We start from the raw sequence: 22,531 nt of genomic DNA, 5'->3' as shown, positions 1-22,531 counted from the left end.
TGATGACCTAAATAGTTTTGTTTAACTTTATGTAAATAAAACCACATATATTCTGTAACTTGTTTTTTAGTTGCTGTCTTATTCCAGAGATTCATCCCTATTGTTATATTTCAGTGTATTTTATTCATTTACATATGTCAAAAAGTATTTGAATGTGTGTATGTAGATTTCATTTCAGATGTGAAAGATAATACAACCAAAGTTACTTAATTTACTTTAAAGAAAAAAATCAGAACAGGAAGGAGAATAAACCTATGCCTTATACCTCTCAACACTGGTTAGCTTGTTTAATCAAAAATTGATTTTTTCTATAAAGTAAAATATATAATTAAAAATACAAAAGTCTACTAATGCTGCTATAAAATTTTGGTATAATTCTAGGAGCCTATTTTAAAATTTAATTTATTTGATCAGCCTCCCTATGTTATCTTTATCACAGCTATTCTATTACACTCACTGTAATATAAATTGTTATTACGAAAAGTATTTGGAATAAAAATCAATCAATGGGTTGTGACCTACATCACTTTGATCTTCAATATATACTATTTTTTCTCTATGACTATGTTAGTGTTTATTGAAACTATGAGCTGTTATTCTACATAATCTTTAGAAGGTCATTCAAAGAACTTCCTTCAATAATAAACTTGTAGAGAGCCAAAGGAATAAAAACTCTAAATGAACAGGAAAAGATTAAAACAAATAACACAAAATACATGGGAGTGGAGATTGCTCTTATTCCATAAGGTAAAAGGATAGTAATAGCTGTGAGAAGACAAAAGACTTATGACTGTGAGACAAGTCATTTTTAAACTGCACAAATTGGAGTATTAGCAAAGTCACACAAAGCAAAAGCAGAACAATAACATCAAAATTAACAATACCTTTTTCTCGTAATATTTTCTTTCTGGCAGCTTGATGGGGGCAGGGAGGTTCTTCCATATCATGATCAGATTTTGAAGGAGAGGAAAGCGAAGTGTCTCCCCAAACAGAGGAGAAAAGCCCCCTTTCTGGGTGCAGCGGTCCTTCTTGAAACTCTGCTATGTGGTCAGGCGAGAAGGGCACATGGCTAGCCACTGGAGTGAGGGGTGGAACCCCAGAATCTGATTCTGGAGAAGAAGTTCTCAGACCCTTGGGCGGAACTGATTTGGTAATATGCATGAGGTTATAGAGACTGTCTGAAGGCTGTTGGTATAAGAGATTATACAGGAGGTTATGCCACTGTGATCAGTTCTATGCAATACTTACTTTGAAATAAGACCAATCTTTTTTTAGTGAATACCCATGAAAAGGAATATTTGTTTGTTGGTTTACCAAAAGGAAGGCATCGTTCATAACAATTCACCATATTAATGCTGAATCTACACAAATACCTAAAACATACAGAAACAATTACTTATACACTCATTATTTCCTACTAGGTAAAACTAACAGCTGAATATCAAAAGCACCATAATGAAATATGACAATATGGATAACATTCATGGATAGTTTGATGAATGAATAGAGAAAAGAGTTTGAATTATGATAATATAAGAAGTTGTGTAAATTCAGGAGACAAAGACAGGAGCTTTTCCAGTTGTTTCCAGTTAGGGCACAGATTCTGGTTGCAAAAGAACCATTATCTTCAGTAAGCTATAGGAATTATGAAAGAGTCTAGCACAAGTCTGAGAACTGTCAAGGATACCCACCTTTCGCTCTAGACTGTCCTCCCCATCTGTTGAACTGACACTATCATAGAGTCTTGTCCTAGTGGGCCTCTGCCGCCTGTTCTTCACGGAAAGCTGGGCTCGAGTTTTTAGGACCTTTGAATCCAAGCGTTCTGTTTCTGGGACTGCTTCATTCAAGTCTAAGAAAAGAATGATGCAAAATAATTAGTGAGAGAAACCTTTGGAAAAGATAGACCACAGACGTTGAAAACAAAATCTCAAGGTTATTAATAACATCAGGAAAGAGGTGCTATCCATTACAGCCTGATAGCCCACAGATAACAAAGAAATTAGTGGGGTTTAGGAGAAATTGAGAAACCAACACTAAAGATGACCCAGGCAAAAATGAAAATCAAACATCCCAAGAGCATAACATTTTCCTACAACATATAAAAAGCACTGATTTGCATTCATTTACTTGTATGCATGTTGGAGTGTTTGTAGTCACAGTTATCAGGTGAAAGTATATCAAAGTGGGTAGATCTTAGAAATCCTAAAGATAAAAAAGTCAGGTTGCAAAGATCATGTGTGGGCAATTGCAGGTGACCATGGGCATGAATTTTCTATTCCAAATTTCTGATAGGCTATATCACTTTGGTTTTAATATATTTTTCTACCCCAGTTCTGAAACCTAACTTGTTTCTCTTGGAATGCTGTACAAAGATCAGAACAGAATTACAGAATTGATTTAACCAGAAAATTTAAGATAGTTGAAGAAATAAATCCAGATCTGGCCACATGAATAAAAATTAAACAACCATATGTACTAGCATTATGGATGCAGTAGGAAAAACATTTTCTTTTCTTTCATTAACTTCTAAGTTTATATTCTAGGTTATCTGTGTTTCTGTCTCATTTCTTTTTCTGAATACTTTCTCTCTTCAACAGAAACTATGCTGGTTTTCCAGGAAAATGTTTAAGTCTTTAAATAAAAATACTCCAAGGGGAGAGGGAGGAAAAGGGGAGGTGGGGAGGAGGAGGAAAAGAAAGAAGTGGGAGAGACAGAAAGCGGAACAGAAAGACAATGAAGTAATAAAGGAAGAGTCCAATGTGGTCCTCATTAGTCTGTCTCTTACCACCTTTAATTGTGCCACCTAGACTTTAATCAGGACATGGAAATTAATACTCTAAAAGGGACAAGGAAACTTTACTCATGAACATACCTAGGTATTAGTTTCAGACAGCATATTTTGCCCACATTTATTTGGAATGTTACTATTTCTTACATCTGCATATGAATCACTCCTTCAAAATAAAGTATTTTGATCTTTAATAATATTTAATCTTTTCAGGATGGCAATCATCAAATGAAACCAGATTCAAGGAATTAGTAACTAAGTGCTTCTGGATTTAAATTATTAAAAATAAGAAAAAACCTGAGTTCTAGAAAACATATGCAAAGGTATTAACAGAATAAAACAAATTCTTCCACTAACATTAGCCCAGATAATTCCTTTTATAGCATTATTATAAAGATGTGTTCTAACTACACAATAAAACCAAAACATGGAAGCACCTCATGTTGTGTCTCTTATACATGAAATGGAGTATTTGGCATACGGTTCTAACAAATACAAGTAAATATATTTTTACCCAGAAGATATATCCATCCAACGACAACATTTACACAAGGTTTTGACTTTTCATTTCCTATACTTGAATAAAAAAAGAGTAATCAGAAAAGTCAGACCATGCAAGTATACATAAAGAACAACTAGATATTTTCTAATTAGTATTCTCTTTACTTTTTTACATGCCAATGGAGAAAAAATAATCTCCTTGATCACTTTAATTTCCTCCTTCCAATAAAATCTATATTCACAGCTGCCCATTAAGAGTTCATTAGTTGTGATAATTGGGAGAAAGTCAACCTTGCAAGCTCTGTTTACATATAAAATGCAGAACATCACATAGAAGAAAGCAATAATATAATTAGAAATGCTGCAGTACATGCACGTTTTACATCTTTTCTGTTTCATATTTGGATTGTATGATCTACAATACAAAATACTGTCACATTCTTCACCTCATTTGTTTCTCATTACAGCTTTGTGAGACAGAATGCAAGTGGATAGTTTCCACTCCCAAAGCTGAGAAAACCAGAGTAGCTTACCCTTCTCTATAAAGCTAGCTGAGCAGCCATGATGATTATGGTATCTTGACTCCCATGCTACTGGCTACCCACTCCAATTTAGCTAATGTTGAAAGGTTACTACTGTTAAGATTTTAATGCCACCAGAGTCCAGTATTTTAAATTTTAAAATCATACAAGATGTGACTAATCTAGGAAACTCAGATCTTTCACAGTCTACATATGAATATTGCCATTTATCTTTCATATATTTATTAGGAAAAAAAGAAAGATATGTTGAGAACTAAAAAACAAACTACCTCTCAGATGATTTCATGTCTGGTTGGTTTGATAACTAGTTACTTGGTGATAGACATACCCAAGGAAGAAGTCTGTTTCATTTTTGTAAACATGGTTCCTTTTGCAATGGATTTCTGACCCTACAGAACCCAGCAAAACACCCACATCCAAGACTGCACTGCAGTAGCTGCTCCATCACTGGCTACTGAACAAATGAAATGAGGAGAAATGAAAATGTCTTATTAGCAGGACTTAAGATTGCAGAGAATCTACTCTAAGATTCCAAGTTCTACTAATATTCAGTAATTCCTCTGGTACTGCTGTTAGACAACTCAAAATGGCAGTATGGTGTATTTGCTTTAACATCAGTTGACTAGGTGCAAACTGCTTGAGCGCACTCACAAAATTATGTCTATTAGTGATATGTTTAGCTGGCATCTGAAAAGCATGCCTTAAACCCATTACAAAACATTGCATGCACTTACCAGTTTTTGAGAGTCTGAAAGCAAATATCAGAGCCACTTTAGAGCAGTGATTGTGGATTACAAGCCAGTAATTTATATTCCATTCTGATTTTTTTTTCTTTTTGAGAACCAGAAAAATGAAATGGTGCTGAGAACTTTGACTTCAACAGCACTTATACCAGAATGAAGCTGGAAGGAGCACTATCCATAAGATGCACAGACAAAAGACACTGTAAGTAACATTCTAATGAGTATTAGAAGAGATATGTGTAGATGGGAGGAAAATGCACGAGACTTATGCTGCTGGGTAACCAGAAGTGTGATCTGTCTATATTTTGTCACCATGAAATATAAGAACCAGAATGTTACACCTCAAGAGAACACTGGGATTCTGGTCCAAGCTTATTCTTCACATAAGAAAACTGAGGCTCAGAGAAGGCTACTCATTTGTGTACTAACTTGTACCTTAAGTTTCTATGGAAGAGACTTGATAGTGATCATGCCTAGAAATCTATGCTCTTTCTGGAGGGTCATTCTTACATATGGAAATAAACTACACATTCTTCTGCTTTACTTGAATTCTCTTTTTGGTTTTATGTTCTGAAGAAAAATACATGTCAGGGACTAACTATGTAAACTCACAGAATTATATAGCAACAGGAAAGAAAAAAAAAACCCAGGGATTTTATTTGGCTTTGTATTTATCAAAGGAATAAAATTCTTATTAAAAAACATTAGCTGTCAGTTTTGGAGATGGCAGTGTGACAGGAGAAATACAACGGGCTCAATATTTCTAAGTTAAGTGCTGCTAGATGTAAGGGCTTAGGTAGCCATGTTCCTTATTGTCACTCATTCCCTAGAGAAAGATCTTAATCAATAATACAACCCTGCTTCCCCAAATGCAAGACCTCAGTTTTTCCCTTCTTCCTTTGCAATATACCTTGTTCTGTTGTCCATGAGGGTCAAGAGAAAAATTTCCTTTTCCTCCTCTGATTTCTTATTTATTCTATCTTTCAGATCCTCTAGTCAGTTAAATAACCTGCCTTTGACTCAAATACGCTAGAAATACAAAAGAGGAACAGACTCAAGTGATCAATAGATACAGGCAGATACATTCTGAGGAGATATGCAGGAGTTAATGATGGAGCGGTTTGTGTGGGCAGGACCTCACTTACCTGCATTTTTTAGAATAGTTTCAATACTGTTTCAAATTGGAGTCTTTAAAAGAATTTAATGGATTTGATTACGATTTTAGCAGCTGTTATGAAAAATGCTCTATGAAATTAGGATGTTATATATCATATTACACAGAAACCAGTTCCCTACAGTAATACTGTGAGTCATTCAGTTTTTTTCACTGGATTGACGTTATTTTTGACGTAAATGGAATGTTGCCCAAGGATCAGATACGGACAGCAAGGGAACCAGGGGAATGGAGGAGCATAACAATGGGGTCTGCTCCACATTCATATGTGCGTTATTCCCCTCAAAAACAGTCATACCTCACTTATGCTGCTGTCAACTGAAAAGTGGAGCATAATGAGGCACTCGGTGCCATTTTAAAACTTGAACAGTATCTGCATATTATTCACAGTCACTGCAAGTTCTAAAAGATGGGCCCACTGGGATTTGGGTTGATGCGTATTGCATTCAGGAGGTAGGTTTATGAAACTCACAGAGACAGTGTAAAATGGTTACTCTGAGAGTAGACCTGGAGTTAGTCTTCCTGCAATAGAATCCAGAACAAGCATCTCTACCACAAAATTGGGCAATTTACCTAACTTCTCAGGGGTCCCTCAGGATCCTCAACTGCAAACCTGAATGATAATAGCATAACATAATCACTGCATTGTTATGAAGATTAAATGCATTAATAGATCTGAGTGCTTAGAAGAGTGACTACTACATAATAAGCACTCAAATGTCTTTATTATTTGACATACAGAGATTAGCAAGTCACTGAGTAAAGCAAGTTGTAAAACAACATGTATCATTCATTTAAAATATTCAGAAAACAGTAACATTAAAGATTATACAATGGTAAATAGTTGCTTAGAAAAATTGTAAAGACACACTTCCTACCAGACTATTAGATTAGGGGATGTCGGTCAAAAGGTACTTTAATCTTATGTGTAATGTGAATTTTTTTCATATTACATATTTTATGTAATCTTATGCATTTATATACTACTTTTATACTTAGAATTAATTTAAAAAGAGGAAAAAAAACCCAACATATTTGGTATATTTTCTTTTAGAGACATCTTAATTCCATTTTAATTTGATTAGCTCTGCTATTTCAGGACTTAAGATTTCCAGATGTTCATTCGAGTCCTGGGAACCCTGTAGAAATCTGTGTGACTATAAGCCCTCCCTACATAAGAAAGCTGCTCCTATGTTACATCCATGGTGATTGTTTGCCTGACTGGACACCATACTGACTGCCAGATGATTCAAATAAGGCCCTATGGCTTGCCTTCCAGTTACTACTTTGTTTTAGCATTGTATGGGGAAGATGGACTGAATCAAATATGATAATTTGAGACCAAGTTACATAACTTCCACCCCTGACAGCATTTTTGTTAGGAATCTGCCTATGGGGTTCACTTTGAATTCTATTAATAGTTGGTTTTCTTTATATAAGGGCTGATCAATTTTGTGCCCCAAGTAGTATTTATAAAATTTCTAGGAAACTGATTTCTTGCCATTTCAGAACTAATAGAAGATTATGACTATTTTCTAATCTCTTAAGTTTGAAATTATTGTTGTATAAATTACATGTCATTTGATAATCACTGAAAGAATATTAAGTGATTCATTTTTACTTCTGTATACATACAATCTTGAAACTATCTATATGGCCTTTGAAATATAACTTTGCTATTTGTTTTAGTGTAGTGCTTTCTTGATACAGCCAAACAGCTAACTTAGCCTTCTTTAGGTTAAGATCATTCTGTACTCCCATACTCAATGTGCAAAGTCCAAATTCTGCTGTTTATATTCCAGGAATGGCTTTTCAGTAATGCCACCAGACTATTAGAGAGGTAGTGGTTGCCCATCATAAGAGAATACATGAGATATCTTAAACTCAAATCAAATGTCTTTTGAAACTCTAGGAAGACTTGACACTGAGAATTTGGAAGATAAAGAATTTGGATTCTGCAATCTTTGTAATGTTTTGAATAACCAATAAAAAAAAATGTGAAAAAAAAAATAAAAATAAAATGGCTGAACACACACACACACACAAAAAGAATTTGGATTCAGATGAAAGGGAAAGACATTTAAATATCTCAGGATTCTTTCACTGTCAGTTGTTTGTGGAATCTGATAGAAGAGATCTTCGTAGCCTAAAAGACAAAGGAAATATAATATCTACTCAAATGACAAACTGGCTGTAGACAGACTTTTGTGAGTAGAACCATGAGGTCGTGGGTACAAGCTGGGTCTGGAGAGAAAGGACACGTGAAAGTTCTTGTCTTCACACTGCAGTGTCTGTGACACAATAACAATAAACATCTGAGTTTTCATTTACAGTTTCCTTCAGGACTCTAATCAGTTTCTCAGCCAAAATCTGTGTATATCTGTGACCATATGCATGTTAATTAAGTAGGTAACCTCCACAATTACACAATGTGATTTAATCACTTACTTGATCAGTACAGGGGAAATCAGATTTTATGGCTTTAGGAGAAAGTAAACTCAGTTGCCTGAGATGAGAGTTGTTTTGCAAAATGGGAAAGTTACCTTTCAACCATGAGAAGATTGGGTTATGAGCAGCATTAGAAAATTTAGGATTCATAGCCAGGCACGGTGGTGCACACCTGTAATCCCAGCAACATGGGAGGCAGAGGCAGGAAGATTGTAAATTGGCGAGCAACCTCAGAAGCTTAGCAATACTCTTTCTCACAATTAAAAAATAAATAAATAAAAGAGGCTGGATATGTAGCTCAGAGGTAGAGTGCCCCAAGGGTTCAATCTCCAGTATTGCTCAACAACAACAACAACAAACAACAACAAAAGAAAAAGAAAAAGAAAAAGAAAAAAAAAGTGAGAGAGAGAAAGAAGAAAACTTAGGGTTCACAATGCTTATAAAATACACTTAAAATCAACGCATAAAAATTTCTTAAGTACTTTAGAAGACTGTCAGTTTGCCAATAATAGTACTTAAATTGGAAGTCAAATATAAAAAATTCATAAATGTAATTTTAAATGCCTAGAGATGTTTAGCTAACTTTGTAAACAGAAACTAAATATGGTTTAAAATCCCTTAAAAATGACTTGCAAGTCAAATTTAAAAATTTTAAAAACTAGGTTTTGATACTGCAACTTGAATAAATCAAATATTAATTTTAAACCAAAGCACATACCTGATTGAATTTCCAAAACCTCCTTGGTATCATGAATAAAATTCACAATCAACATAGTTCTCAGTGTACCTACATTCTAATGTTTCTTAAATTTCCTTGCAAGGATTTATTTCCTATAGATCTTGGCATAATTACTGCACACTACTTAAGCAAATTACTTTAAGTCCACCTAAAAGAACTTAATCATAACTTGATGTTAGTCCCTGCATTAACAGAAAAAGCCCCAAGGATCTTTACACTGTAATTATAGAACCAGTATGGTTGGCACATTTTTCAGAACTATATACACAGGAGAATTTTCTGGTCCTGACTCCAGAAATAGTAACTCATCTGTTCTCATTTTAATTTTACAAATGCTTCAACCTCTGTGACTGACCATGTTTCCCTCTTGGCTGTTAGATATCTTAAGTGAAACATGTGGAGTCCTGGGCAACACTTCATATACAAACCATCTCCTTCCTATTTTTAGATCCTTCTACCCTGATTTCTCAGTCTGTTCTTTTAGTCAATTTCACCTTAACATAACTAAGAATTATCTTCCAATCTATGTAATTATAATTCCTTGGTGAACTGGACCATATAGTTAAATGTTAAGAAAAACTCTGGAATATATCTGTTTTGTGAAGTTTCCTTGGAATCACCCATTGGGTTAAAATTATCTTTACTTCTACATCATAACCTGCCTTAGAGTTCTATTAAACACAAATAAAATTCAAACGTCAAAATATAAAGTAGTCCACTTTTCCTAAAATGAACAGAAAATGAGCTTTTTAATAAGTTAAAGATCATTCTGACAAAATCACTTCATATTTCCTACTAAAATAACTTTAGAGGTCTTCTGATACTAATGTATACCACAGAACGACTGAAGGATCCGGTGACTGCTATGAATTTATGGAGATGAGTGAGAAATGTGGGCCAAGGAGAGCCATTCTTTTACAACTGAATACATTCTTTTGAATGTCTCATGGATTTGGCAACCAAAATTTTAATGGTTTACATGTAGACAGATTGAAAACTTGCATGTTACTAGACAGGCAATTTAGGTGCTTTGCCTTTTAAGTGAATGGACAGATTATGGTTTTATGATATACCCCCAAATAATCCATATCTATGAACTTCTCATTCATTTTGCTTTTCATTAAAATTTTCCATAGTGATTTGCCAGGAATGTTCACTGTTTAATTAATGAAAATTCAGTAACATTTCATTGTCAAAATTATCACTTAGGGATTAAAAAGAATTGAAAAGAATTTTTTTACAGAAAAATGAAAATTATGAAAGTTTATCAAGAAATTATTTCTGTATGCATGATTTAAGCTTGAATCAACTCCAGAATTCCTCTCACCTCAATTTTGAACTAAACAATGTGACAGGTTGGAATAATTACTTCATTGCCCTGTATCTAATGCTCTTGTGTGTGACACTCCTGATAAAACAGTGCAAGCGTTCCCTCTTCTTTTAATAACTTTCTGTTTAATGAATTCCGGCTTGAATCATGACTTTAACCCTATTTTAAAATTCTGGGTCCAATGCTCAAAGTGAATGTTTAATGTATCCTCAAAATCAATCAGTAAATAAATCAGACATGGTGGTAAGGGTCTGGCCTGGCCTCAAATCCCCAGGTAGCTGAGAAGAGTCATGAACACTGAGGCTCAGGAGAAAGGAAAAAAAGAACAACAAAAATGATTTCTTAGAGGAGTCTGGTGACCCCAGGAACCTCCAAATCAGTATAGATTTCTGGCTGATGCTAGCTTTTCTTACTAAATCTTAAACTGATGATATTAAGCCTAATTTGTGTGTGTGTGTGCACGCGTACACAGGTGCATCCATGTGCCTTTTCTCATTCTTCACCTTTCAATTATTTTACTTAAATCCTATTTTAAAATATTTTATTTAGGGGATTGGGGTTGTAGTTCAGTGATAGAGCACTTGCCTAGCACATATTAGGCACTAAATTCAATTCAACCATGTAAAATTAAATAAATAAAAGAGAGGTATTGTGCCCATCTACAATTAAAAATATATTAAAAATTTATTTAGAAAAAATGTACATACACACGTCATATGGAAAACAAAAAAGACACTCACGTAACTTTCATCAAGTCTCAACAATAAAACTAATGATTTTGAAACCCTTTCTATGCCCATTTCCATTTGTAGCCCCTGCTTTTTCTTCTACATATTCTATAAACGTGTTCCTAAGGAATATATTGATTAGTATTACTTCCTTGATATTTATTTACACAGTAATACATTGTATAAAATAGTCTATTATATTTTTGTTTGTTCAACTTTACGTTCAAAGATGTGACTAGGACGAATGTTTAACTGCAGCTATTATGAATAATGTTGTGAACTTTTTTTTTTTTTTTTTTTTTTTGCCTTGCCAGTATTGAACCCAGGGCCTTGGGCATGATAGGCAAGTATACAACTGAGCTACACTCCCAGTCCTAATGGTGAACACTTTCAAACATGTCTTTGGGTACTCATTGTCAAGAGCTTCTGTAGGGCAAACATACACATCAAAGTGAAATTATTGGATTACAGAATTTGTACATCCATTTCACTAGAGAGTACCATATTGTTTGAACAAAAAGTTTGTATGAGTTTTCCTTCATTTTTCCACCCATTTCAATTTTGCTAGTGAAGCTGAATGTTTACTTATATGTTCTGTCCATTTTTCTGTTAAGTTGTATCTTATGACTGGTGTGACCTCTTTAATATATTTCAGGTAACTAACTGTATCTATCAATCTATACAGATACTATTGTTCTACTATAAATATCTTCTGACAATTTTTGGCTTCTCTCTCCATGTATTTTATAGGATCTTTTATTGATTTGATTTTCTTACTATTACTATGGCTATAGTTATCAAAATTTCCTTATGCTTTGGAATTTTTATATTTTATTCAGGTAATCATATAAATATTATATGTTTCCTATCAAAAGTTTTAAATCTTGCCTGTAGTATTTGAGATTTTAATCTATTTGGAACTTACTTCATGATGATGTGAGGTGGGGTCATCAACTTTCATCCTGGCATCATTTCTCAGTCCACCCTTACCCCACAGGTCCACAGTGTACTTCTGTATTATTCCCACATTGACACAAGTGTGTCAGTCTGCTTCTGCATTGTCTTGTTGTACTGGTTTACTTGTGGCTGAGTTTAAAAGTGGCTGAGAGTATGCCACTTTTTACTTATTTCACTTGGGATTATTCAGGTTTTTAAGTCATTTGCTCTTTAACCCAGCAATCCCACTTATAGAAATCTTGCTACAAAATACAGCAGAGAGCAGTGTGTCTCAGGCACCTGTGCCACAGAATTTTCTCTTAAAAAAGAAAAAAAAATAGACTTAGCTACTTTTTAATATTTCATTGTGGCTGTTTTGTTTATACTATTCTATAAATTATGTAGAATCCCAAATGGCCACTTCCAATTTATCTCATGTCATCAGGTATAATCTTATTAAACCAAATTCCTGATGGACAAGGAGGTGGGTATGACTGTCAACTTTTATAATTAGCATTGATCTTAAGTTTTTTATAATTTCCCTGTGAAAACAGGGAAACCTCTGTCTGAAAGTTAAGAAAGCTAGAGTTTGGGACTGAAGTTGTGGTTCAGTGGTAGAGCACAATCTTTTTTTTTTTCTTTTTCTTTTATTCTTTTTTACTTTGTTTTGAGAAGAGAATGACTATTTAGGAAATGGTTGAGGATCTCTTCCCTCCAAAACTGGCGTTATAAATGGGCAACTTATAGAAGGCACCATGCCAGGACTTGCCACATTTCATTACTACATGGGGTTTATAGAAAAGTTAAGATAAATAAAGAATTTAAAGCTGTCTTTTGGCTTCTAGAGCTATGTACAGATCACTACAGAGGGACAGTTAAAATGCTCACGGCAGCCCTTGTTTATCAGTGCTACTGTGATGGCGACGTTAAGATCTTTCTATGTGCTAGGTTCTGCACAAAGTATTTAACTAACTTGGTCACACTTAATCCTCACACTAGCTCTATAAATTTTAGTTTTATAATTATTTCACTTTTCCCAAACCACTGATATTAAATAACATTCTACAGTCACACAATTAATAGGTGGAAGAGGTGGTATTTAAATACAGTAAGTAATTAAAGGAACCATAAAATACTTAATGTAACCTTCCATGTTCATACTTTTATGAAAGTAACACGCATTATCATCCAACTTGTGATTTGTTTGGCTGAGTAGGTGACTGTGAGAAAGAAGAGCAATACTCAAGCTTCACAGAGGTCTTTGAATTACCTCACAAACCTACAGGTGACTCAGCTCTTGTTATACCCCTAACTGTAAATGGAATACAACAGTTACAAAATTATGCATCAACCTTTCCTCAGACATTGGACTTCCATTTTCACTCAAGGACACTCTATGCTACTTCAAATGGCCATAACTTTAACACGAGGTCTATGAAACAAGAAAAGAAAATCATTATTATTTAATTTTTTCCCTTTTTGAACACTCTCTCATCTTAAGATACCTATATTGTGCCATAGGTTCTGTTTATTTGTCTCCTATCAAACCCTCCTCTTCCTCATGCTTAATCCCAGCCACTTTACAAATTATATACCTTGTTGTATACATGGTTAAAGTCTAGTACTTCCTTTCTACCTAGAAGTCACCCTTTCCCTCACAAATCAGAGTCCTACCTGAAGAATGCCAGAAAGCAGGTATTTAGTGTTCAACATAACTTTTTAAATGATATCCTACTTACTCTTTACCTCTCAAAGTGGGGTAATATTAATCTGCCTACATATGTAATTTCCACTCTTTCTTTCAATCTCTATTGAATCTGCATAATCTTTCGCTAACAAAACAGTCTGTATAATATTTGAAGCTGAAATGTGTATCATATCAAAAGGCTCCTGAAATATCTAAAAGTGCAGGAAAAACATGTTATAGTTTAGCAATTTTTCTATAAAATTGTATCAAACTAAACTTACAATCCTTTTACCTACCAAGATTTCTCAGACTTATTCTCTGCTTCTATTCTAAGCCTGACCTTAACAGCTGGGCAGCCATACATGCTGAGTCATTTTAGGGCCCTTGGATACAAGACAGAGAACTCTCACATACAACAGTAGTATTCAAGCATTAAGCAAGAACAAACTGGAAACACGGCAAAAGGGCAAAATGATCCTTTCTCCTACCCTTGTACACATGGAAACTAAATTTGACTTGCACGTTGGTGTAAACTAGAAGAGATCTGGGGTCTAGAGTACCTCCATATGAAAAAAAAAAAAAAACTTGTTATGTTTATTTCATGTAATTACGATAAGAAAAAAGTAGTAGGATATAGTAAGCAATGCATTGTATGTACTTACTTTATCAAAATTTCAATGACATATTTAAGTTGGCTTACTTTATACAGAGAAACATACAAAATGGTGTTCAAGTATAATTTTAACTGTGATAAAGTTTTGCATGGTTTGAAAAACAATTTTGTTCTTCAAAATGCACAATGAGTCAACATTGAGAGTCATGTAACCATCCAGTCTCAGGAAGCTATGTTCTAGAAGAGCACAAGACCCTGTGAAGAAATGGGTGCTTATGGGCTCTTCCTTTCCTCCTCTTTCCTGTCTGCCTCCTCTACTCCTCTTGCCTTTCCCGCTCTTTCACTATTTCATCTGATACAATTTTTCATTGACCTGTAATTGCTTTGCTTCATGAGCTTCCTCAAGGCCCCCAAACATGCTAAGCTGCTCATTTAACACTCCAGTGCTCAGAAAGCCTATCAGAACTGGATGGTCACAAGAGGTCAGGAGGACGATGTGGCACCTAACGGGCACAACCAGGGGGCTGGCTGCAAGCCTTGTACTATGCCCTTGCTAAAAGGTGGCAGGGGGATCTTTAAAGGCTGAATGGCCCGTGCTTACCCGCCTTTCTAAACTCTAGTACTTTAGCGTTCCCTAGCAACAGAAGCAAAGGATCAATTTAGAAAAGTGCTTTCCAGAGCATTCTATGTAGCTACTGACCAAGCCATTTTAGTTTATGTGATCAAGCAATTGAAATTCAAGGAGATTTATCACTGCCTGTCCTCGGCAGCAGAACTAGAAGAGCAGTGCTTGATAATGTATGCTGCTAATGTCTGAGATGGCTGAGTCTACCTCTACCGCACAAGCACGGATTGGCTTCAGTAAGAATTAGTAGTCTCTGCATCTCACTGTGAACCGACAGTGTTGCTAGGGAAACTGATAATTATGTGGCAAAATGGAGGGTGTAGAAAAGAAAAAAGGTTCAGAAGAAATGTAAGGTTTTGATCCAAATCAGCATGTTAATAGTATAGTTTGTTGATCTTTTATAGTCATATAATTTAATAAATACCATTAATTATATGTTTGACAAGATACAGATTTCTAAACTGAAAGAAGTGAATAGTAATGAAAAGCTACTGGTTACTGATCATATTTTTTGTATATACCACAGCAGGAACATGTATTTATAATAAAATAAAATTAATTTTAAGCATTCAAAAAGATGAATAAAAACCCCATTGGTTTGATTTCTGATGGTTTTCTTTAGATATCAATCATATGGTGTTTCAGGTATAAAAATCATAATTCCATAAACTCTAATAAAATTACTTTTCTGTGCTCATAGACTAAGTCAGGTGGCCTCAAAATACCCTAGAATAAAGTGGTACAGAAAGAACTGTCAGTATTTTTGCATGATACATAGTAAAATAAACCCAGAGAAGTCAAGTGATCTTCTTGCAGTCACACAGCTTCCAGGTTGGTGGTAATGCTGGAGCTAAATCCCCCTCTTTCAGCTGCCTGGGAGATGTCATTTATTAATTATACCTGATTTAGAGAAAATTCATCAGAAAGACATAAACCTAATGAATGAATGCATCTCTTCAGATATCACTTCAATTTTGAATGAAAAATTTCAATCCTTTTCATTTTTAATGTGTAAGGTTAGTTTTAAGTTAATGACAGGATATAAACACTTATTTACAAGAAAAATCTCACTGGAGACATTCTAATATGTGAGAATGATCATCAAAAACTCAACAGCTCATTATTAGCATGGTTTTACTACATCTCAAATTGCTGTCTATGAGTTGTTGGTCCAATCATGAAAATCTGCTGCACAATATTCTTCTATTTTTATTCTCTAAGGACTTCTTTCTCTTTCTGTGTGTGTGTGTGTGTGTGTGTGTGTGTGTGTGTATGTTTAAAGAAGATGAAATCAAATGTTTTCTGTTCTCCTGTTTATACAAATCTCACACAGTTTCTAATTTATGAATGCATTATAGATATGAAACCTTCATTTGTATTCATATACTCACAATCTATATATGATGTGTGGGGTGAGAACATAAGTGATTTATTCATGGTCCTATCCAATCCAGTGTTTTGGTCTTATTTGGTCTTTGACAGGAAAGATGAGAGGCACACGTGGGACACTAAGGTAAAAGCACAAAACTGAACAGAGAATCTTAGTCATCTTAACTAAATGAATTCCAAGTGTCAGAAGCAGATAGTTGGCCTTCTGATATTATGAAAATGATCTTTATTCTAAGGACTGAAAAATTCTAAGTTTTATTCATTAGTACAAAGTAGTGTGGTTTATTCTTGATGAGATGGACTATCATTTTTAAGGCAGATTATTAAGTTAGTCAACATTATGGTTTAAAATAATACTCAGTTCATTTTTAGTTGGGATTTTGTTAATTGTTTATATTAAGGCATTTATTTTTGATAAGATTAGAGGTAAAATGATGGAGTCCTACTCTAATAAGACTTTTCTGCTTTTTAAAAGTAGGAAGGATTTACAACTCTGGATTCTCTGAATCAGAAAAGAAGAATGTGAGTCCAAATTGTGTAGTTTAAAAGTGATTTTCAAGGCTAGGCTACACGAACCTTGACTTAAGCCATCCTGACAAGATGTTTGTTTGACATCCAAGTTCTCCATGGTATCTCCTTTGGAGACTTCACTAAGAGATGTTCTTCTTTCAAAGATGTTGTTGTTATTGTTAACTTGAGTCCCATTTTGTTTCAGTAGTCTGAACACTTCAGCTTCCAAATCTCTAATCTAGAAAAACAAAAATATCCATCTGTAAAACTCTAAACCAGCACTCCTCTCCAAGTGCCAGGTAAAACTATCACATGTTTCGAAGCTTAGAGAATACAACTCACCCGCACTTGTAGGCCTTGAACTTCCACAAGATGAGCTTTTTCTAAATCTTCTATTTTCTTTCTTTCTACTTCTTGTCTTTTGATGAAATCAAGCTCTCTTAAGAAGAAAATAATACATATGATTGTATGAGACACTTAATAGGTGAGGTAATGTGAGTTCTTACCGAACAATAAATCTCACAATGGGGATAAACAAAGAGCTATTTAAATAAACAAAAATCAACTGTAGTTAGAGGAAATGTTTATAGTAATTAAAAAAAAATAAAACATCATTAATGTGTCATGAAATAAAGAATAGCATTTTGATTCTGTTTATTATGATTTTCATTTGTAGCTCCTGATTTTAGGGTACCCATATATTGGGTAATTTTGTGGAGAATTTAATTGTGTGTCAGGTAGAAATGACTCCCTATTTTTAATGTCATGTACATGAGTAAACTGATGTGAATGGATGGTAAGAGTTTCAAAGGTGATTATTTTAAGATTTCTTTTTCTGAATTATCATGGAGAAGGGAATGGGTGTGTGAGAGTATTTCTCATACACCTAATATAATATAGTAAGAAAGAGAAATATTTCTATTTTGAGAGGCTAGAATGGGATATGAAATTTGGCAAACTTTATTATAAAATCATTACAAAGAAAATTAGGTATAATATTTTTGGTAAAAAGGTTAAAACACTGATGTCTTGAATTCACATTAACAAAGAGCAATTACCCTTCTTTTGCCACAAATTTTATAGCAATCTCTTTTCAATATTCAAAATATTATTTCCATGATAAGAGGTAGAGACATGCTGAATCTTACACATATACTTAACTTCTAAGGCTTGACATGAAGACTAGAAAAGGTACTGGTACTACTTCTTTTTAGTTTTAGCCAATAGGAAGTAACTGAAGAAAAAAATATAACAAAGATTTTCCTAGTCTTTCCTTCGGATATTACAACAAAATTCAAGAGATGGAAGCAAAGCAGCAGAAAGAGCTGCTGGAATTCAAAAGTGGAGTGTAGTGATGGTCTCTCTCACTGTAGTGAACTGGGGGTCCAGTGATTCTTTCAACAGCTGAGAAATGCAGAGTGGCAGGGTGGGGGGGGGTCAGTTCAGTCAATATTTACGCTGCCTGTCATGGGGAAATTCTACAGTCATTGATTCAGACAGAAGCAGCATGATCCAAGCCCCAAATGCTCCTTAGCAAATACTATAGCCAGTCACTCTGCAAGACTTTAGCCGGGTTTCTTGTTTTTAAATCAGAGATATAGAGTTGTTTCCAAAAGAAAATAGAAGTTCAAATACTTTAATAGTTACTATCAATGATTAACCATAAAAAAAAAGAAAAGAAAAAAGGAAAAGGAAAACCAGGAGGCAAATGATTGTGAAGAAATGGCAAAATATGCAAAATACATTCTAACATGAAAAACTGATGCAAGTGGTTTCCAGAACATAATAACTTCTTTGGTGGTCACTATTCTACCCAAAGGGAAAAGCTTGAGGTCATCTTTTCTATTCCACTAGATATTACAAAAGTGTTGGATATAAGCCTCTGTTTTGGACACAGATAACTACTCTTTAGTCATGAAAAGCTGCTTACTTTTGTTGAAAATCCTTGATCAATTTCTTTGCCTTGTTGTACTTCTTTTCCAAGGCCTGATACTGGCTTTGGGTCTCTTTGAGATGTTCATTCACTGTGTGGCATAATGTCTGAGCCTCAATCCAATAGCTCTCTAACTTCAGCATTCTTTCTTTATTCTCTTCTATGTTCTGTTGGAGTTGGGTTTTTTCTAGTTCCCACCTCACTTTCTCATTTTCTGCTGCCTGCAACTGGAGAAAGCAAATATCAAGGCAAGAATAATTTGGATATGTCTGCAGCAAAAGTCTCTCATATTTTTACAGCATGTTTTAGATTAAATTCCATTATTACATATACTCAATCATCAAAACACCTTGAGATGAGAAAAGCAAGTATTATTTCCATAATTCCACAAAGGATAAAATGCAAGCCTCAAAAGAGAAATTATTTGTCCAAAATGATACATCTGATAAAAAACACGGATTTGATTCCAAATCCCATGAATTTTCCTTCATATCCTGTGGTCTGAAATTCTATAAGCAGGAAATGACATTTTAGAGTTTGAATGATTATCTAACAAATGTCAAAGTGTTTTCTTTGGGGATATTTTTTAAATGTAAAAGGATATGCAAAAATTAACTAAAAAGGGAGTGAGGAGAGGCAGGGAGAGAACAGCAAAATCACAGGATGGCCCAATGGTTAAGAGGGGGACTCTGGGATTATTCACCTCAGATTTGAATCTCATTTCTGCCATTATTGGCTCTTAAACTTTTGGTAAGTAATTAGATTTTCCCAAGAGTCGATGTTATCGTCTCTATGACAGAATGGTGATATAACACATTGGCATGCTTGGAATAGTTCCTTGGGGACAATAATCATCTGATAAATGTTAGATATTATTACTTTTCTTTTAACACCTTTGATGATATTATTACGTTCTTTATTTCAATGGCATGAACACAGTCTGTAGCTTATTATATTACAGTCAGTGTTATGAATTTCCAGATCTTTATAAATCTCAATTCACATAAACGTACAAAGGTGGGTAAGTGAAAATGTAAATGCTGGTTTGATTAATTTTAATCCCTCCAGTGGAACAGAAAGGCAGCTTTCTGTAGCCCCTGCTTCTAGGTACTCTTAGGAATTGACAATGTACTTCTCTAACACCTTCATTTCTACAGAAATTTAAGACTGATCACTTAGGTAAGGGCTTAAAAGTTACTTATTCACAATCACTGCAAAGCTTTCCGTCTAGTACTTTATCTACTTCCTATACCTTCTTTAAAGTTCAGAAAGATTGTGGAATCATTATAAATTATAAATTCTCAAAATCAAGATATTCTAAAATCACCTACCATTCAGCAAATGGAAATATATATGTTCACATATGTGTGTGCAGGTATGTGTGCATGTGTTTGTGTGTTTTGTGTAATTTTTTTTTTTCTGGTACCAGTGATTGAATCCAAGGGTGCTTAACCACTGAACCATATTCCTAGCCCTTTCCATTTTTATTTTGAGAAAGGTCTCATTCAATTGCTTAGAGCCTCACTAAGTTGCTGAGGCTGACCTCGAACCTGTGATTCTCCTGCTTCAGTCTCTGAGTCACTGGGATTACAGGCATGTGCCACCACAATTGGCTACAAATTTTTAACTAAATATACTTATAAAACAAATTACAAAGTTAAAAAGTAGCCCAAAACGCTTCAAAATTAGGAATTATATTATTAACATGAATAACCATGATAGTAAATTAATCTGTGAATATAATAAGCCAATGTAATAATAAGAAAAATATAAATACTAATTTATAGTATTTTCTAAGTTAAATGTTTATAGTCTAACACATAAGCTCCACTGAAACATTTATAATCACAGGGGAATCTTTTTCCCTAATTGTAACCAGTTTTTAAAAATCCACTTTTTTTTCCTATGTCAAGAAACAATTGCAATTTAAAACAGGACTAGTTGTTTTTTCTTTTTTTTTTTTTACAATATCTTTTATTAAGAAACATTTTGTATCAAGTTGTTTATTTATCAACCACTACTAATGTAAAAATTACTATTCACAGTGCTGGGCTGACACCATGAATGATGTATAGACGTGTTTTGACTAAAGAGCTCCAGAGCGAGAATACCATTTAACCAAAATAGCCTTGCTAATTCATCTCCATTTAAAACACATGGAAAAACCAAAACAAGTGTTCAGTGTGAATGAGAAAACGGATCATTAGTAGTGGGGGAATAATTATGTCTTAATTTTTAAAAGATCATAGGAACAATAAGAAATATTGTTTTAAAGTAATTCAAAAGGTATTTTAAATATGAAATTACATATTTAAGACTAATCACAATGGCTAGAATCGTAGCTCATACAAACAAGTACCTTACAATTTACCAATTAAAAATGCCCTTTTGAATCCTTCATTATTTCATGTATAGAGACTAAAAATACCTATTTCCTTTTATTAAGACTTTTCCTCCCTTACAAATTTTTAAAAATGTGAATTAAACTTGCCTAAAAATTTCCAGTAGCACCTAGCACCTAAAATTAATTACTTGTATTAAGTTCATAATATCTCATTCTTAAAAATTGTTTTTATCAAAATAATGTGCTATATTAAAACAATACATTGTTTCTGGTGAATAAACTAAAATAAATAAATGATAAAATCTATAATAAGGTAAGTGAAAAAATTAGTGGGTAAAATTTATTAAACATACTTCAGACACTTGAACCATTAAAATTATTACTTTTTGAGGAACTCTGTGAGGAAATTGACTACATGCGTGCAAACACATAAATATATACATTTAAAATATCATGCTATTTTCCCTGAGGAGTACATGAATGCTTGTTCTCACCAGCGTGTTTGTCTATGATCTAATGGTGGAAATGAATCTCTCACGTTTGTATTCTTTCAAATGAACAGGAACAAATCCTTCAGTCCTAGGGTTGAATTTATTTATAGTATGTGAAGTTTAAAGAGTACAATTCAAACACCATGTACTGGTGCTTACCTTAGTCTTCAATTTTTGAATCTCTGCTTCTGTAACTGCATGTTTGATTTGCAACTGAAAATTGAAAAGAAAATATCTGAACTAAGAGAGTGTATCTGTATTTTTAAAGTCTCACCAGCTACAAGAATACCTTATCACATAGTAAAAAGCCTAGAAAAAGTGCTGCAATGCAGAAGATTGTAAATTAAAATGTCTAGTGTGTAAAATGACTCATTGGGTGCAAACTAATTAAACATGGGGTTTATGGTTCACATTCCCTAACATCAGATTAGGTTACCCGTTTATTGCTCAGGGACCAAAGAGAAGAAAACACATTTTTTTTGCTCTCTTTGCAGATCTTCCTTTATGATTTGACTGTCAAAGCAATGTTTCCTTGCTTAGTCGGGCCAATGGAAAGGTTTAAGCCTGTGACTCTACGGAGCAGGAGCAATGTGAAGATTTAATTCCATATTTGGAAGAAAGGTGGCACTATGGTTCTGTGAGTCCCTCGAACATTCTGATGCAGCAGCTCAGCTGCAAAGGGAAAAAGACAAAGATGCAGTTTCATAGAGAAACCTCAGGTTTTTTTTTTCCTTTTTTTTTTTTTTTTTTTTAAATTTCAGAAGTGGTACTTATTCAGATTTCTGTTCTCCAGAAGACCCCCTCATATTGAAGATTCAGACCTCAAAAAGCTTCTACTACAGCTCACTAGCATAAGAGTCACCATTTAAGTCTGTTTTGCTTCTCCCCTCCCCCACTCTTTTCTTTGTAAAGGAGGAAGAATCAATGAATCATTTCCTTAACGCATAAACGAACACCCCCAAATTTAATGAAAACGACTTATGGGTTCAGAATTTCTTCTCTGAAATTCA

At 34.1% G+C, this 22,531-nt stretch overlaps 1 protein-coding gene across 7 annotated transcripts in view; it reads right to left on the bottom strand.

Moving 5' to 3' along the window:
* Positions 1-22,531, bottom strand: part of Ppp1r9a (protein phosphatase 1 regulatory subunit 9A) — a 287,136-nt gene that overhangs the window by 23,040 nt on the left and 241,565 nt on the right. For 3 of the 7 annotated variants that reach the window (XM_076861323.1, XM_076861332.1, XM_076861340.1), the window contains 6 exons: positions 21,681-21,734; positions 18,684-18,913; positions 17,096-17,192; positions 16,820-16,991; positions 1,692-1,849; positions 885-1,131 (listed from right to left, as the gene is read on the bottom strand). In XM_076861323.1, the coding sequence (XP_076717438.1) occupies positions 885-1,131; positions 1,692-1,849; positions 16,820-16,991; positions 17,096-17,192; positions 18,684-18,913; positions 21,681-21,734 (958 nt within the window). Of the gene's footprint in view, positions 1-884; positions 1,186-1,691; positions 1,850-16,819; positions 16,992-17,095; positions 17,193-18,683; positions 18,914-21,680; positions 21,735-22,531 lie in introns of all 7 variants that reach the window. The other 4 variants (XM_076861314.1, XM_076861347.1, XM_076861356.1 and 1 more) reach the window with 2 other exon arrangements.

The sequence above is a fragment of the Callospermophilus lateralis genome, chromosome 1 (assembly GCF_048772815.1).
Source record: "Callospermophilus lateralis isolate mCalLat2 chromosome 1, mCalLat2.hap1, whole genome shotgun sequence".
Classification (NCBI taxonomy): domain Eukaryota; kingdom Metazoa; phylum Chordata; class Mammalia; order Rodentia; family Sciuridae; genus Callospermophilus; species Callospermophilus lateralis.
This window is presented reverse-complemented; position numbering and strand designations above follow the sequence as displayed.